The 19060-nt window shown below is 32.8% G+C and overlaps 4 protein-coding genes across 5 annotated transcripts; 3 read left to right on the plus strand and 1 right to left on the minus strand.

Moving 5' to 3' along the window:
- The first annotated feature begins 90 nt into the window (after positions 1 to 90).
- Positions 91 to 7323, plus strand: LOC144839698 (uncharacterized). The gene is made up of 12 exons (XM_078695160.1): positions 91 to 149; positions 807 to 903; positions 1601 to 1722; positions 1928 to 2188; positions 2593 to 2666; positions 3000 to 3147; positions 3719 to 3804; positions 4272 to 4383; positions 4947 to 4990; positions 5280 to 5339; positions 5731 to 5784; positions 6368 to 7323. Exons 2-12 carry the CDS (start codon positions 842 to 844, stop codon positions 6422 to 6424), a joined length of 1080 nt encoding a protein of 359 aa, XP_078551286.1. The 5' UTR covers positions 91 to 149; positions 807 to 841; the 3' UTR covers positions 6425 to 7323.
- A 548-nt stretch (positions 7324 to 7871) lies between these two features.
- LOC144839699 (hepatic lectin-like) lies at positions 7872 to 10008 on the plus strand. 2 transcript variants are annotated; one of them, XM_078695161.1, is made up of 4 exons: positions 7872 to 8014; positions 8765 to 9016; positions 9240 to 9371; positions 9834 to 10008. In XM_078695161.1, coding segments are annotated over exons 1-4 (453 nt in total). In that variant the 5' UTR covers positions 7872 to 7947; the 3' UTR covers positions 9836 to 10008. The 2 variants fall into 2 exon arrangements, with proteins under 2 accessions (XP_078551287.1, XP_078551290.1); XM_078695164.1 differs by having other exon boundaries at positions 7906 to 8009; positions 8763 to 9016.
- A 3099-nt stretch (positions 10009 to 13107) lies between these two features.
- LOC144840927 (C-type lectin lectoxin-Thr1-like) lies at positions 13108 to 15122 on the plus strand. The gene is made up of 3 exons (XM_078697020.1): positions 13108 to 13192; positions 13545 to 13793; positions 14315 to 15122. Exons 1-3 carry the CDS (start codon positions 13129 to 13131, stop codon positions 14443 to 14445), a joined length of 444 nt encoding a protein of 147 aa, XP_078553146.1. The 5' UTR covers positions 13108 to 13128; the 3' UTR covers positions 14446 to 15122.
- Positions 15123 to 18353: 3231 nt separating this feature from the next.
- On the minus strand, positions 18354 to 19042 carry LOC144839157 (uncharacterized). Its single transcript, XM_078694472.1, has 3 exons — positions 18901 to 19042; positions 18608 to 18768; positions 18354 to 18494 (listed from the first exon to the last, which is right to left on the minus strand). The coding sequence occupies exons 1-3, from the start codon at positions 18965 to 18967 to the stop codon at positions 18354 to 18356; spliced, it is 369 nt and encodes a 122-aa protein (XP_078550598.1). The 5' UTR covers positions 18968 to 19042.
- Between the last annotated feature and the right edge of the window lie 18 nt (positions 19043 to 19060).

A 19060-nucleotide genomic window follows, 5' to 3' on the forward strand; every position in this document is an offset into this window, starting at 1 on the left:
AAAGGGGCGTGTTTTCTAATTTCAATTAAAAGAGCGCCGCATACGCCCGTAGGAGGCCTATAACTTTTTTCATGCATCATCGACGATCACACAAACAAACAATGCTGCACATGTTTATTTTTGTTTGGATGGTTTTTGAAAAAGTTCAAGTAATAGTGTTATTATTAATATTAATATTTAGGTCATTCTTATACATGTATTATTAGTATAAACTTCAACATACAAGTAACGTACAATTCGGTAGGCGTAGAGGCTAGGCCCTACTACGTACTAGCTAGTACTACTACTAGTACTAAACAAGTAAAATTAAACAAGGCAAAAAGACTCAGCAGGTCAGTCAGGAACCCTGGTGGGCCCAGCTAGCCTAGCAATACAATACAATTGGATAGGCCTACTAAACTAGGCTATATAAGCTATATAAGACCTAATAGTACTATAGAGCTAGGCTATTTACGAGGACCTTTTGACACCTACTAGTAGTATGGATATGTTAGCGGCTTATTAATAAATAATAAATAATTAATAGAGTAGGCGTATGTAGATCATCAGTGTCTAATTAATTAACCTGCTGAGGCTCTTCATAATATAATTGCTAGCTGATGCAAACAAGCAAAGGCTAATTAATAAAGCCAGCAGTACCAAGAGTTAATTAAGTCTCTAGCTCCACTAGGCATAGTTAGTAGTAATATGGGACTAGATGTCATTGGTTATTGTTGGTTAGTTAATTTTATAGCTCCATGGTTTAGTTGTAAACAAACTCAAACCCTACAGTTCGGCCTAGGCATAACAATACACTTTTTCTATAGCATCAAAACTATTCTGAGCCCTAGAAGTTAGGACCATGTCAGACCCCAATAACGAGTCAAAATTATACTACCAACAACCATTTAAAAGTTTATGTGGGTAAGTCGCACAAATTTTAATTAATAATAATAACAAATTTGGTAATGTTGAGAGGAAGAGTTGATTGATTGATTGATTGATTGATTGATTTTATTCGATATTCATACACAAAAGTTAAAATATACAATGTACAAAAAGAATACCAGAATAACCCATTAAGTCGACAAATAAAAAGAGGTCACAGATCTTTGAAAGTTGCCAAGAATGCATTAAAATGCTATACAGTAAAACCCATCTTTTTTAGGACAATGTAACAAACGATAGGATATAATGAACAGGCATATGTTTTAACACTATGGCCAACACCTATTCAAAGGACACCCCTATTAAAGAGACATTGTGTTTCCACTGAAGGTGTCCCGTAATATGGGTTAGTAATTAAATGACTGAAATTAGCACAAAGTAGATCTACTGCAGTAACATACATTTAAAAGATTGATACTCTACTAAAGCTTTGTCTACTCTATCAAACTTTATTTGACAACAAAATGTAATGTGCCCATATATGGACATGATGATGTCATATCACTACCATATTTGGGCACATCACATTTTTTTGTGAAACTAGTTTGATAGTGTAGACAGAGCTTTAGAGGAGTTTGCTTGAACATCAAAAGCTCATTTCATTTGCATCCTGTTCAGTTGGCATCGGCATAATAATATATATTATTTACCTCAAGACATTTTATTTTTTTAGGCCACCACAGTATGCTGGTGGAGGACATTATACCACAATTCCTGCCTCAAGCCAAGCTTTAAGACTACCTACAGAGCCTTCAAAAGCCTATCAGTATATCAATGAAAGACAAATACCAATTGGTAAGGCATCAATGTCAATTTACAGGAAAGATTCATTTGGGAGGCGAGAGTACATATCCAGCCTGGTCTCCTGAATTTCAGACAAATTTTAAATAAAATTGGTATAGTATAATATAATGTTCGGTTAATTTCAGAAAGTCATTTAATATTTTAAGCCCTCTTCTCCCGAGATCCACCAATTTGAGATGGTTATGTTTTCTTACAGATGAACTTGGTAACTCAAGACTCAAGTTAATTGGTCTTGGTAGAGGGTTCCTTATGAAAAGACAGAATGTGATGTTTAACCAATTAGAAAGTGATATCAAAGTGTTGACTAGTTGTATTGAAAAAATACAAGCCAACTCGCAAAGTAAAACTGAAAATTTGGTAGAAGAACAGTATGATGAAATGAGTATGATGGTTAAACAGCTAGAAAAGGAAACTACTAAATCAGCTACTGATGACACCAAAACACTATCAAAACAAGGTAAAAACTTGGGAGTGCTTGTTTTCCCTGTTGAAGAGTTTTTCAGTGGATTCTACTGTGTCACACAAAACATATAAAAACATACATAACAAATTTTGGAGGGGTTTGTTTCCCCTGTTCAGTGGATTTATTTCAGATTAGGTCCCTTGGTTACCACATACAGCAGCTGAGATGGACCAGTACACCAGGGTAATCCCCCTACTTTTCCGAAAGATGCATTTGTACACTGGACCTTTAGTCCTTATCCTAGATGGAGAGCCTTGAACTTGTGCCAATTGTATTGCTATGCTTGGCCACATAACTTGACCATTATAGGAAAAAATATGTACATTGTATTTTATGGACACCTCATATTTGTTAGAAGATCTGTCAAAAGTTAACCCTCAATGTTTAATTATTTTTAGATTTAAATCACAATAAACCAGCAAATATTGAGTTGGCTAAAAAGGTTGAGAACAAACAATCTAAAAGCACTGTTGTAAGTACTTTTATGTTTTAACAAAAAGCAATCTCACAGTTTGTTATTAATAGCTGCTTGTATCAAGCCCATAGCCAGGGGTTCGTTGGGCCTACCACTGGTTCCCAAACAAGTGACCAGCAGTGAAAGTGCTAATAAATACAGTAGGTCAAACTTGTTTGAATTTTATGGCCAACACTGACAGCAGGCAAATTATATTTATCTAGCAGGAGTAGGCCTTAATCTACTTTTTCTTCAATTGTGTGCTTGCCCCTTTTTGTATGGAAAAAGAACCCCCCTGTAAAAATCTTGGATGCATTATGACCATTCTAGTATGGCAACCTTTTCATTTAGGCTGGGAGTGTTGGTCTTGGCAGAGGAGGAAACCCACAGAGCAGGCAACGTGAACGCAATTTATCAGATCAAAATGTTGGAGGGCTTGCTTGTCAAAGTACAGTCAAAGCTAACATTGTTTCACCAGAAAGTGTGAATGAAAAGAAGGGTAAATAAATGCAAATATAACAGTAAAAACCTTCCTCTGGTTTCGATTAGTTTTTAATATAGTTCATAAATTGTAAACCAGTAAAATAACTTATGTGTCAAGACAGTTTCGTCAAGCTGTCAGTTAGACTTTGTCAGTTGTGTGTTACGATGCTGATTGGACCCCAAAAATAATGTTTAAAAACCCGAAATTATTGAGTAACTGCTCACAGTGTAGTGGAGAAAGTCAAGGTGGTTGCTGAGGGTTGTGTATGCATTAGAAGCACTAGAATTCAATATTCCTTGGCTTATTGTCAATAAAACCAATCTGCTGATGATTTCTATAGGCCTACATACCTACAAATTTGTGTTGGTATTATTGTACAATTAGGCCTACATCACAGTAGGGAAAAACTGACCATAATGCTAAATATAACAATGCAATTTAGGTATTCAAATGTTATTTTGTAAAACATTTGCAAAATATAAACAAAATAAATTGCAAAACAACATTACAAACACTTTCTCAATAGCGACAATGTAATCTTTTAAAACAATACATATTACTATGTCTTTTAATTTTATTTTTTAAGGTTTTAGCCCCAAGAAACAATCGGACATTATTCAAGGAGGTATTGAGCCTGACAAGGTACAGAGAAAAGCTACTAAAAGCCCTCCTGTAAGTGTATCTAAACTAACATGTTATGGTTTAATAAATGCATTTTACAGTATGCTATTTCACTGTGCACTGTATATGATCTACTTGCGTTGATCCCTTTGCAGCTCTTAACAAAGCTATTGGATTGGGTGTAGGTAAAGTGTCAGAGCCAAGCTAAAACCTCCCGCTTCTTTCACTCTACCCTTCATATTTTGACCAGACTATACCCATTCCCTCTCTCTCACCTATAAGGTCAATATTAACCATTTATGCCTTTCTGGATGAAAAAAATTGCACTGAATTGTAAACATTACAACAAGTAATGTTGTAATTTTTTTTTCTTTTATGTATTTATATTGTTTCGTCTGTAAATGCAGATATTTGCCCTTGATGGCATCAGTAGTGAATACAAATTGAATTGGATACAATTTAAAGTAGAACTGAGGATAAATTAGGGTGCATTACTAGTGTGGTAACACTATTTTCAGGCTAGATGTGTGGGTTATGGTAGAGGAGGAAATCCACAGACCAGGCAACGTGAACGCAGTCTGATGAGAACACCTGTAGGAGGGCTTGTTTGTCAAAGTGCACAAGTTAAAGGTTCTAACATTGTGTTAAGCTCTATCTACACTATCAAACTGTATGTGACAAAAAAAAATGTAATGTGCCCATTGGACATGATGATGTCATGTCACTACCATATTTTGGCATATCACACTTTTTTTGTCAAAATAGTTTGTTAGTGTAGATGGAGCTTTCCAAAAAGTGATAAGAAAAATGATGGGTAAATGATTACAGACAATAACGAGTGAAATTAGTATTAGGCCTACATGGTTGGGTGAGGTTTGTGTTATGATTAGACAATAAATACCAATATTTGGTACCTTTATTCTATATTATTCTGTTGCATTCAAAGGCAAAGTAGGAACTAATTCACAAATACATTCCTTCTTATTTAAACATTTTAACAGGTGATCAAATATGCAAATCAGACCACAGACAATAGACCACACATCACATTATTATGCCCGTAGTGTAGTGATGGATCCTTGGATAAAATTGCAATAGAAAATGATTCAACATAGGTTTTTTTTTACCTTTAAAATATTCATACTTAAATTCTACTAATTTATTAATTAATTTTACTGTTAATTTACTTCAAGTGACAGTTAAAAGTGAAATGCCAGACAAAGCATGCCACCAAGAAGTAAGTAATAGTATTGTTTCATGTAGTAATTAAATAACAACTATTTCTCTGCCTAATTTTATTTTTAAATTTATGTTTATGACTTTTTGATGCAGAGTTATCCCGTACAACAATATATTATTTAGTATTATTTATAGGTGGATTATATAGATCTGAAAAATTGTTTAAAAATTGCATTCTTGTAGACAAACATGATGAAATTAGAAACTAAATTCCATTATTTATGGAAAGATTATGTAGATCTTAAAATGCTATATAACCATAATATTCTCATGTTTGTCCTTTTAAGGAATCTAAAGAAGATTCTGAAAAGAAACTTTTCAGAAAGCTCACCAAGAAACTAAATGCAGTAAGTTGATAAAAAAATAAAATACTAGTTCAATAATAGTCTAAATATGATTTATATTCTAAAGCTCTGTCTACACTATCAAACAACAACAAACTAGTTTGGCAAAAAAAGGTGTGGTGTGCCAAAATACGGTAGTTATATGATGTCATTGTGTCCATATGTGAACATCACATTAAGTTTGGTAGTGTAGACAGAGATTTATGTATAGGAATTTTTTCTTCATACAGATTGAGATGCTAAAACTCTGTCTACACTATCAAACTAGTTTGACAAAAAGTGTGATGTGCCGAATATGGTTTTAACATGACATCGTGTCCATATATGGGAACATCACATTAAGTTTGGTAATGTAGACAAAGCTTTATCTATTGGACTTGTTATGTTCACACAGATTGAGAGACTTAGAATGAAAAGAAAACAGGGAGAAAAACTTACAAAAGAGGAGGTACGTATATTTAAGATAAGAGAATTTTTTTTTTTTAAATACATTTTTAAAATGATATATGGGTGCAGCAATTGAATTAAAATATTTCATTGTTAGTATTATTCATATAAATTTATAATAGCATGCTACAAAGGAGGCTATTGTTTAGTACTAGTAGAGGGAGTGCTCAGTAAATTTCCTTTCTCTTTTTTTATCACCTCATTCATTTCAAAATCAAATTACATATTAATAAAAGGAATTAAAATGGTTAATACTAATAGGATCTAGAATAATAGCATTGCTAATCGTATATAGGCCCTGACCTAAACTAGATATGTAGGCTTTTCCCTGCTTTCAATATTACACACATTATACCATTTTATTGTTTAAATGTTGAGTCTTCTGCCATATTTAATATAACAAGATTAGCATTTTGTATTATGTCACAAAAAACAAGATTGAATTGATTTGATATAAATCTTATCATTTGATTGAATTATTGCATTGATCGTCTTTTGGAGAATTTTAACAAAACTATTCCGTTTTATAAATGGTCAATTGATATTTCATATAAATCTTTGATTATAAAATTATATTTTTACAGGAACAGAAGATAAAGTTGAGAGCCTTAATAAAGAGAGAGCTAGCATGTTTAAGCTAATTTGTTAGATAGACGAGCAATGCTCTTTCGCCCTGTGCTCAGATCTTCAATATAGGCCTACAACTGTAGGTCGGGTGCCTTTATTTGTTTATGACATTAAAAGAAAAATTAAAGAAGAAAATGCTATTATTTATATAAAAGATTTAAGTTCTAGTTTAGAAAAGATTGAATTATTTTAAAGAACTTTTTATATGTTAGAAAAAAAGGACATGAATCATGTGTAGGTTTATTTGTTTATTATACTGATTAGAAATATTGAGAAAAAAAATTCTTAATTCCTTTAATAAATATAATTCTTTAAAAATTGTTGTAAAAGTCCGGACAAAACTGGTTGACAAAGATATTGTTCTAATTTCTCGCCACCAACTTGTTAAAACTTTCGTGCACAGTGTGGGAAGTTTATATATATATACATGGCCTTGGGTGTTTATGGTATAAAAGTTTGGTTTTTGCATATTCATGTTCATTTGCCTAACCCTCTTTCTGTTACGTACGTTTAGTAATTGAGGACATTATTTACCACTCCTTTTTGATTGACATGGAAATCAAATGATCGAATTAGAAAACCACAACTATTCACTGTTAAAAACAAAAGGGTAGTGTAATGTTTTTTTTATTAGCTGTGAAAATGTTCGATTCCCACCAAAAAAAGAGTTAACTAATGGAAATCAACGTTTCGATGAGTTTTCGGAACATTTCCTCCTCTTTTGGCAAAACAATAGGCGCATACCTCTTTTTTATGATGCCATACTCGTGAAGTTATCGTTATTGTTTATATTAGTATATTAAACAATGTTTTTTATATTTTCCGTGCATGTTCCTACTTTACTGTTTTACCATATGTATTTTTTCAAATTAAAATTTGTTTAAAAGATGGTATTTTAATTGGTTTTAATTTGTATTGATACATACATTAATATAAATGGAAGCAGAAACCGTTTCATAATACACAAAATCGTGCAAATCTGTTGCATAATTTTTCTCCCTAACATCGATATTATTTCAGTTTTACACGTCTTGTATTGCCAACCTAAACGAATGTGCATCCGTCTACCAACGCAACATTAACCTTTGAATATTAGATTTACCTCTCACCGTTATTATATTTCTAATGACTTGCCTCCCTGTCCAACCTTGTTTTTATTGCAATTTATAGCATACTGTATGTTTATATTTCACTGCGAAGACACATTTTATTCCATTTTACGTTTTACCCAATTACCCTGAATATGTCTATTTTTGTTTATAATCATACACGATGAATTGTCTTTACCGTAGACCTACCCAACCGAGGGAGTGCCTCAATATATCTTTTCCGCTGTCTTTCCCTTTTAAAAAAAAGTGTTGACACATGCTTTTTTCCTTGTTGGTTCTTGTTTTTTTTTGTTAGCTATGTATGAATCAATTATTCATTGGGTAAAATAGGCCCAACCTTCTTTGTACTTAGGTCTATATAAACGAATACACGCCTTATTGCCAACACTTCTTCTTTTGCTGCTGAATTACAATATCATATATACAAAATGGCACGATTCATTTTGTTGGTGCTGGCCTGCCTGACGTTCGGTGCAACTCTGGTTGAAGGAGGAGGTAATATGTTTTTAATATTATTGTAGACATGTATTTGAATCTGTGTTGTACTTAATGTTTACGTTGTTATTGTACCGTTATGTTTCTATGTCTTCGTTTTTGCATGTAGGCCTACTACTGTATCTATAGTTCATGGGTCTATTAAAAAACCGCTACAGTTGTATCCATTTAAAAACATAGGCCTATAAACCATCTTAAGTATGGATATAATCGATCAACATGGCACACATATGCTCTACCCACGACTCTCATGCTAAACTCCTTTAATTGGGCACGAGGTGTTGCTTTAACTCAAATGATCTGACGAGCACCGGTGTTTCAACCTTGTATTGAGAGGTCTGCAACTTGGCATTGCGTATTACTAGCATCTTCAGTAAGAATAGCTGGCAAAATGGGCCAAATCATCCCTATCAAACTCAATCTAAATAAAAAAAGTAGGGCTAAACAAGAAAGATTCCAGACGCATTTTTCAAATCCATCTTCACATGGCATTTAACAATAGTTTGAAATTTAGAATTGTCGGGGTGGTTGAGCGGTTCAATAGAAGAAGTATTATATGGATGACATTTTTCAGAAATTAAAGAAATTTTATTTGGAATTGAAATAGCTCAATGTTTGTAAAAATATAGACATACTATGTTTAATATTCTGTTGTCAAACTTTAGTGGATTAGGTAAATCTGCCTATGTATTCACCTAACTATTGCAGATTAATTAATAAATGCTCACTTCTATATAATGTGTATTTTAGGTTGCGGTTATGGTTGGCGTCGATATGGTTCAAAGTGTTATAAATACTTTGCCAAATCTTTGACTTGGGAGCAAGCTCAATCTGATTGCAAGGCACTCAACGCAGATCTTGTTGTTATCAATAACAAACAAGAAAACAGCTTCGTTCGTACACTTATTGTTGCAAATAGTGCGTGGATTGGAATGAAAAGATTAAGTCAAGACAGTTATTTTAGTTGGGTCGGAGTTGCTAATTCATGCTCATCATACGAGTGTAAGAACTATTTCCTTTATTTTGTGATTGTATTACACAAATATAATTGATTTATATTTTGATTTGATGATGGTTTATTAATATAGTCCGCAGTTATGTAAAATTATAGTATCGTGATCTAGGTCTTAGGGGGTGTTAGCTTTCATGGTCTTAGGTTTCGTGACACCCCTAACGAATACGGTCCAATTATTATTATTTATATAGATTATAAATTTATTTTTAGATTTTCAAAGTGGTCAACCAAACAATTATGGTGGTAACCAAAATTGTGTTGAAATGTTGAAATCCAGCTCATGCTGGACTGATCGGGAATGTAGTACCAGATTATGTCATGTCTGTGAAAAAAGGCAAACTTGTAAGTATCAGTTTTGTTTACAAAGTTAAAACAAAATAGAACAATATCCTATCATTCGTGTCCTACCTTTTCATTTCTTTCATTTGTTCAAAATTTTGTTTCAATTCGGTTATAAGATGTTTTTTTTTTCTGAAAAGTTTTCTAATTACGAACGTCCATTCTAATCAGGTTGTCACGCGTTTAGATTATATTGTTACTTCCCTATTATGTTATCGTTTTAATTGTATGCAATTGTGCAGTTGTACAATTAATAACGAAAGTTTATGAATTACAATGAGGAGAATATAATAGTGTACTTCCTCACGTGATACACAATCAACCAACGAACTGGACATTTTCCACACGTGTAGGCTTGTTGGAAACAGCAACATAAATCATACGACAAACTCATCTTACAAATCGTCAATTCGGTTAAATTCGTACGGAAGCGTATAGTTTATTCGTTTGTATTTTAATTTTCAGAGTCGTACCCGTAATTGCTCTTTTACTGGTGACAAGAAGGAACACGAAGTATTACAAGAGTATAAAGATGTTATGATTAACCCAACAAATATTTTGTTTTAAATCATTGTTTTGGATATTTTTTTTGTTTTAATACTATTTTCAAATAAAATACACGTTAATTGGATAGCAATAAGGTTTTATGTTTATTTCAGTGTGTAGGTATTGTAGATATTGAAACATTATTGATAATATATTCTTCCTTAAAATAAATGAATTAAACCGCAAATGAAATGATTAAAAGAAATAAAAAAGAAAACAAAGAAAAAAAGAGAAAACAGAAAAAATGAAAAACAGAAAAAGAAAGAAAGAAAAAGACAGAAAGAAAAACAAAAAGAAAGACAGAAAGTAAAAGAACAAAAATACAGAAATACGACAGGTGTTACGAAATACGACAGGTGTTACAAAATACGACAGGTGTTACAAAATACGACAGGTGTTACAAAATACGACAGGTGTTACAAAATACGACAGGTGTTACAAAATACGACAAGTGTTACAAAATACGACAATTGTTACAAAATACGACAGGTGTTACGAAATACGAAAGGCGTTACGAAATACGACAGATGTTACGAAATACGACAGGTGTTACAAAATACGACAGGTGTTACGAAATACGACAGGTGTTAGACAATACGACAGGTGTTACAAACTACAACAAGTGTTAAACAATACGACAGGTATACAAAAACCGACATGTATACAAAAAACGACAGTTGTTACAAAATACGACACGACAGACAAAAGAAGATGAACTTTAAAAATAACAATCAAGCTGATAACATTTCCATCAATAGCAAGACTTTGATCTTCAACGATTTTGCCTTTGAAATTCACGAGGATCAGAAGAGGTTTGTAGCTGGACACGTAAGATTTGAGATCGACTTCTTTAAATCTAAGTTTGAATTTCGGGATAATTCTTGAAAGTTTTACCAAACAATAAACGTCACTATATAAATCTCACGCATTGTCCGTGAACAAAGTTGACTTCGCGGTGAATTGCTGTTGGCTTGAATAGACCGAGTAAACGGGCATATGTTAATTCTAGAATGTTTACTCGATGGTATATAAAGTTGGTTCGTACTTTCGGTACTGATTTTACCCACCTGATTACCCTCATTAAATTGAGTTAGATAATATTAGTTATTGACGATTAAAACGAATTTAGGTTCAACGATTTGCCCCAAATAGGGGTGTTTTCCGATGCACTGTCTAATGGATGTCCATCTTGAACAAGGCCATATACATGGCTGCAGTCGCGCGCTCAAGTTAGTGTTTACCGACCAACCGACCGACCAACCCAACCTACCGACATAGTGAGCTATAGAGTCGCGTTGCACGCGACTTAAATACCCGCACACAATAATGCGAGGATGCTTCGCATTTTCTTATCTCCTCCTACGATAATGGTTTTTAGTAGCTAAAAACCGGTTGAAAAGCTCGGATACAGCCTCATAATGTTTTCTTTAAAAAATACTATTTTGATAGATTTAATATACGTTTATACAAATGTATTGATTTCCGATAAATGGAACATTCCCATCTCTCTTCCACAAGCATCTATTCCCTCAGGCGTCGTAATAACACAAAGGCAATTTTTTTTTTAATCTGTGCTGCAGAGGTTGGATATTGGTATTTTTTCAAACAGATGATGAGCTAGCGTTTTCAGTCGCCGTCTATATATTATGTACAATCAACATTATTATTGTAGTTAAACCACCACCCCTCCCCTCAATGGCATGAGTAGCGTTGTAAAGCCCGTAGAGGATAGGCATACAGTACGAAGGATTACATGCCCTAAACGCAGAACAACTTTGGTGGGTATGAACCAACTTAAGTATGAATTGGCTCTAAGAAACAATTAAAAACCATTAGACCTACTAATTAAGTTGAGTTAGATAATTATTTATTGACGATTAAAGCGAATTTATAGAGGTGTTTTTCACAAATTAAATAAACTTTATTACTGACAGTTGCTTCTCAACGTTTGTATTAACTAATACTGTAATTACAAAAAAAAAAACGTGTTGTAACGTTACATGTACAGAAATAAAAATAAAAGGATAGCTGAACCAACGTAATTACCTGAACAGATTGAATCTCCAGTTGCAGCAGCAAGTTACACGTTATCAGAAATCATCGCATTTTAGCGTGAACTCAGCAGCTGACATCAACATTAAAATAGACGGCGGAATATCGTTGATAAAAAAGATCAACAAACACTAATAAATAAAATACAAGTGGTGGAAGACAAGCAGAAAGTGATGGAGCAGTTCTTTGTGATTTTAATATGCTGAAAATTAAATGAAATCAAATTGAAGTCAGGGGAGAGAGAAGGAATATTAAAACTGGATAGACACTCAAGAGGATATTTAATAACCTTGGCTGAGTAACTGAAAAAGAAGGTGAGAATTCCATTGTTAAAGTATAAAATGATGAAGATTTAATATTTTAAAAAGACTTACAATATGCTATTTCGCATGTATTACAAAATACGACTTAACACACGTGTTGTGTTATGTTTTCAAAATATTTTGATGTTTGAATATGATAAATAATTTTACGTGACCATACATTGATTTGACCAAATATAGGCAATAATAACCATATTTTCATATCTGTACTTTTGGATTACCATTACCATTCATTTAAGACAATAGATTTCTGTATTGCAATTTATAGCATATGTTTAGATTTCACTGTTAACAAAGAAACACATTATTCCAAAAACTATTTCTTAGAAATTTGGTTTATTCGACCTATTGTTTAAAGTGCACAAATAACCGGGAATTATGCCTATTTATATACATAGCCTACCATGAAAGAGAACATTGTCTTTACGATAGTCTTAAACAAAGTGGGGTTCATTTGAACTAGAGATGCATTCAAAATAAACATGTTTTTATTCAAATTTGCATTCAATTTCCCTCTTTCTAGCTCAAGTTGTGTAGGCCTACTTTAGTTTTTGAGAAAAACGGTTTTCCTTTATAAACGATTTTTTATGTTGCAACAAATATAGATAAGATTTGCATTAGAGCTTCTTTTAATAGTTGGATACAAACAATGCATTTGTATAGATTATATTTCTAAAAAGTTGGATAAATATGTATGTATACAGTAAATAGCTGTGTGTTAAGGCTCGTCCCATTTGCTAAAATAAGCCCAACCTTCTTTGTACATAAACGATTTCACACCTTATTGTCACCACTTCTTTCATTGATGCTGTACAACTACAAATCATCATCTATACTAAATGGCGCGAATTACTTTGTTGGTGCTGGCCTGTTTAACAGTCGCTGTAACTCTAGTTAAAGGACGTAAGATTATAACTATTTTTAAAACTAATACTAACACTAAAAGTGTCCTTGATCATTCACTCTTTAATTTTTGAAATAAAGCCCCATTTGATCCGGCTGTTACGGGGCGCCGTCTGACACAATATTATTCTGTCCAACAAACTATGGCTAGACTAGTGTGAACTTTCGAACTAATAATAATGTATACATAGTTTTGGTAAAATTGTATTTTTGTTATCATATATTTACATACATGATTTTGTTGTTGTTTCTCTATCCAGTATCATTATTTACCAAAATTTTCATTCTTTTTATACATATCATCTTTTAATATATTTCCAAAACCTGTTACACTGTATTGTTTGTACTTTAGGGTGTTATCATGGTTGGAGACCGTTTGGAACAAAATGTTATCGCTACTTCTTCTCCCGATCTACTTGGCATGAAGCTAGACCTTTGTGCAGGAGATATAAACGTGGTGATCTTGTTGTGATCAATAATTATGCAGAAAATAACTTCGTCGGCAACCTTGCTACTTCAGGGAAAGCATGGATTGGAATGAGAAAAACAAGTGCATGCACTCCATTTGTTTGGGTCGATAATGTATGCTCACCTTTTAAGTGTAAGAAATAACCGATTGCTAATTAGGTGATCCTATTGTACAAACATATTATCTTCTAATTTCTTTCTGTACGGTTATCTCGCAGAAATTCAATCTTTAATCAAGGTTTATCTATTTCAATTGTTCTTGCAGTTTAAAAAAAACTTAATTACAACAATCGTGACAATTTATAAAAATTGGATAAATTATATAATAAAATTTAAAATCTCATTGATTTTTTAATTTTCACAACATCTTTCACTAATATAATCAGATTTTGATGACGCCATTATACCAACAACTTTGTATGGGTCCCATAATTTCACCTGCTACACTATATACAGTATACTGTATGTTATTCTATGATGGGCCTATTGTCATACTTTTTTCGTTCATATTTCAACGTGCCTACGTGCATGTTTCGTCACTTTAACAATTAAAAAAAATTAGTTAATAGAACACCGGACTGAATATAATAATTGCGGAGATAAGAGTGTCATATAAAATACATTACCTGTTTTGCTTTGTATATTCATTTGCAGATTTTGCAGAGAACGAACAAAACAATTCAGGGGACAGTTGTGGTGAGATGTATATGTACAGTAAACGCTGGGCTGGTCAAACTTGTAGTGAGACACAATCTTATATCTGTGAAATGCCGGAAGTGCGTTAATACTCCTGAAACCTAACGGAGCGGAAGACGGCGCCGTTTTTTTTTTATGTACGAGGGCGCGTATTTTACAAACACTACTTTTCTTTTCTTTCTCTCCCCACTCCCCTTTTTTTTCTTTTTCTTGTTTTCGTTCTTTTATTCTTTATCCTTTTTTTTCTTGTATCCATGGAATTATGATTAAAGTTCAGAAAGGTGGTAATTTGTCAGTTTTTTAGCCAAATAGCGAGGGCGCTTAACAGCAAAATCAAAAGGTATTACCGATTGCCCTCCAGTGAACTAAATGAGATACTGAGGCTTGTATAGAATATAGGCCTAAGTTTACTTACAAATGTTGTATTGAGCAAGTTATTATTGTACCTGAATAGTTTAGTGATAATTACAGTATACTGTACTTATGATATTCTTATTATGTTTTAGCTGAATTTGATATAATTATTACAAAGAGTATTGTTACAAACGGCTATCGCCTTGTTACAGTGATCCGTCTTTTTATGACTTTTTATTATTGCATGCCGCGCATCGTAAGATCAAATTCTCGGCAGGGAAAAGAAGACTAAATTACATAAGGGAAAATTTATGACCAATTTCAACACACCAAAAATTAAAATTGATGACAGAGAAATTTAAAAAGGCAACAAATATAAATACTTGGGCTATCCTCTTGGACTGGTCTTGTTTGTTCGTTGTTGCTATGATTCCTATTGAATAACTTGATACCGTAATAAAGTTATCCAAGAAAATTCAATAAATGCAACAAAAGTTTTACACTTATAGAATTAAAAACACATTTTGTCAATTTATATATATTTAAATATAAATGCACATAATGTTTTTTCAATGTACCGGTATACCATTTTAGCCGTATTTTTGCTTATTATAAAATAAATTTGTCTTAATTGCAAAACAAAAATGTGATTTGGTGATTTATGTAAATGTCTATTTATTGCTTTTGATTAATTCGCTGTCTATCATCTTCCATGTACCAAATATTAAACGTTCCATTCAACATTTATTTAGCATCATAACGTATACTGCTGATACACAAGTATCACGTCCTGCAGTATCGCGTTTTCTGACAACTTTCTTTATCCCATATAATTTATTACTAGATGATATGGTATGTTGCCGTTATGGAATGATGTTTAACTATGGCACGCCAGGACGGACATAATTATGTTAAGTAGACATCGCTCGAGTTGAGTTTACACATCGATCGTGTTATTGTATCCAAATCCACTTTCAATTTGAGTAATTGTGGCATTTCGCCATATTTAATTTTTGTGCATATTTTAAAAATAAATATAACCTGCGTCATTTGTTAGTGTAACACTTTATAATAACATTCATGTACTGTTTACAATGATTTAATTGAGTTAAAAGTCGGTATGATGGAACTATAAGGCCTTTCGTTTGAATACAGTATATTGTTTATGTCTACTCCAATAGAAATTATGTCGGTTGGTCTGTCTGTCAATCTACAGTCTGTCATATGTCAAACAAAAGCTTAGTTAGTAGGCTGTGGTATAAAACACTAATAAAATACGGACACTTCCAATATAGTATAATTATTAATTTATTCAATGACGTGTGGCTATAAATATATAAATAAGGCGGCAAGTAAAGTGGGTTGAACTCGTATGAATATAACGGCAGGTTTCATTTTAGCTCGACAAATTATCGATTAATCTCCCTCCGACAATATCCGAGACAAGAAGTTTGGAAATTCACATAAATGACATTAAATGAATGGAGCAGGCCGATGGGCTTAATGGTCAGTTATCAACACAATTGCTTAGTAGGGGTGTGAAAAAAGCAAACACTTCGGTGGGTAAGAGAGTTTAGAGCAAAAGGACAAACTGTCTATAAGACATAAATTGATGTTATTTGATTAGATATTATTAGGCAGAAAACAATAATGGCTATTGATTTATTTGTTAATTTTCGTTCGAATTTTGTTGATGTTTTAAAACTCTTTCTATTTCAAGTTTGGCAATAAATACATGTATTTTGTCCACTGTTTGTGCACATTACGTTACGTTGATGTTAAGTACCATAAGTCAGAAAGGCAATTTCAGGTTGAACTCTGCAAGATTTTAACCCTATCGTTGTATGTAAAATTCAAAGATGTACCATAGTGAATTCATAGCAAAAAGCAAACAGTCTGTGATGACATCGGATTGACACTGCGCATGCCTGCACAGATCAAAACTACCAGAAATCACTTCAAACCTCATTTTGAGATGTATTTGACCCCAAGACACATCGAAAAAAATCGTTACAACTAAAGCACGATATTGAACCAATCTGTTGCCAACACATACCCATGGTCCAGGCCTAAACACTCTGCCCAATCTCTGATAGGTCAAATTATTAGCTGCGCATTCATACGTTAAAGGGACCTACACAATTTTATGTGTGTCTTGTTAAAGGAATCCTGCAAAATAAATTAAATTATTTAATAAAGATGAACTGAGATGACAAGACTTGTAAACAAAACGTACAACGTACAATCAAAAGATTGTAAACCGACAACGCTGGCAACCGTAAAGGGTACTGCATCATTTGTATAGGAAAATTACGCTTTTAAAAATTATGAATTTATCTTTTGTTCGTTTTAGTAAATAAGGCAACAGTACACGATACCAGAACACTTTTCTTTTTCATTTTACATGTCAATGATGACTAGCACTTATACGTTTACGCGGGAGCAGAATATATAAGTTTAATTTAAGATGCGATGTGTTAAGTCAGCATTTCCTATATTGTGCAGCTTTTCTGGGATTACATGCTACCATAATTAGTGAAAAGCAAACCTTCACCAATTGTTAACGATCAATATTACTGAAATAAAAAAGATGTTCCAAAAGAGATGCTAATTTATTGAAATATTAGACCAATCAGAGGTTGAGTTAAATGTAAAGCATGTACCAATAAGCATAGGTCTTTAACAGAGTGATTCAATTTCGTGTTCGAGTTGTAACGACCTTTTCAATGCATCTAAGAGGCGAACAAAACCCATGCGATTCAAAATGAAGGCACCTCTAACCAACAACGACACAGAAGATATAGACCCATTTGACATACGCATTCGGAATACAGATGAGTTGCAGACCACCCGCTTCCATATATGCACACCCACTGATGGCAGCTATTTGTGCATTCATCCGCAATGGCAAATAACCTTTGTCGTTACAGACTGCCTACCATTTGCCACTATGATCCATACAATGATGACATTTTTTTTGTTCAAGGAACAAATAATTTGTACTGAAAGTACATTGAAATTGTTAAACAACCATTGTCTTTGTAAATGTTGTATACTCTTTGTTATAAAAACGGTTTATTTCCAAAATGTTAGATGTTGCTGATTAACAAATGATATTCACTGATGTTTTACATTTCTGCATTACGATGTTAAACAGCCATTTGTTTATGTGCCTAAAATTTATGGCATGTTATGATAAAAAACATCTTTTTTACTCTCTTCAATTAGATGTAATTTCCCTCAAACAATTTCCAATGTGTCACATCCCTATTTCAGCAAAAGTAAGTTAATAAAAGCACCACCAAACCCAGCAGTCATACCCCAAAACAAATAACATAACCCATGTTGCAAACGCACAACAAGACAACAAACATGTCAAAAGTTGAAAAAACAGTCATTGAAGAGTTTCAAAATTCACCTACCGAAAATAAACATACTTATCTCCCCCACAAGCCCACCGCCATTAAGCCACACAAAACCCCATTCCTGTAAAGAGAAATAAATACAACCTTTTAAATTTGATTTTTCAACGATAACAACTTTTAAACTAACTTTCAAAATAAGATAACATCAATACTGCTGACCAATTAAGTCATAACATTAACAATTTAAAATTAATTTAACAACTTCAAGATGTCTCACCTTAACTAAAACTTCTAGGGATAGCTGCATCCACCCCTAGAATGAAGTTGTCCACCGTTTCCGTTTGGTTTACAGGTGTTGTAGGAGGTTTTAAGACTACATGGCGGGTCTCCTCTTCATTAAATATATCATCAAAGTCAGCCTAAATAATAATAAGTTATACAAAACTGTAAATATGCAATATTTTTTTTACCATGGATTATGTCGTCAATTAAGTCCATGAGTTCTATATCATTAGCTTAAAAAAAAACTTACTGTATATTGTTTGCTATTGTTATTTTTAAATCCTAGTTTTCCTTTTAGTACATCAAAGAAACTAGCTTTAGGAAATTCAATCTCCTTCTCTACACCACATGCGCAGATAGCTAGTCCATCACCAGTGGAAGATGACTGTTCATCTGACTGTTGTTTTGAATCTGAATAGCAGAGATAATTGTATAGTTATTATTAGAAATTAGTTGTAATTTATGTCATTTCCATTAATTATTGCTTATTCACTAGAAAATCATAACGATAATTGATTTAAGAGTGAATGTTATTATTAATACCTTTTCCCTCATTTTTCTTATCCTTCTTCTGGTTCTTCATTTCTTTCTTTCTATTCTTTTCCTTCATTTTCTTCTCCTTTTTTTCCTTCTTCTTTTCTTCCGTTCTCTTTTTTTCTTCCTTTTTCTTTTCCTTCCTATCCTCTTTTTTTTCTTTCCCTTC

The sequence above is a fragment of the Antedon bifida genome, chromosome 4 (genome assembly GCF_963402885.1).
Source record: "Antedon bifida chromosome 4, ecAntBifi1.1, whole genome shotgun sequence".
In the NCBI taxonomy this organism is placed as follows: domain Eukaryota; kingdom Metazoa; phylum Echinodermata; class Crinoidea; order Comatulida; family Antedonidae; genus Antedon; species Antedon bifida.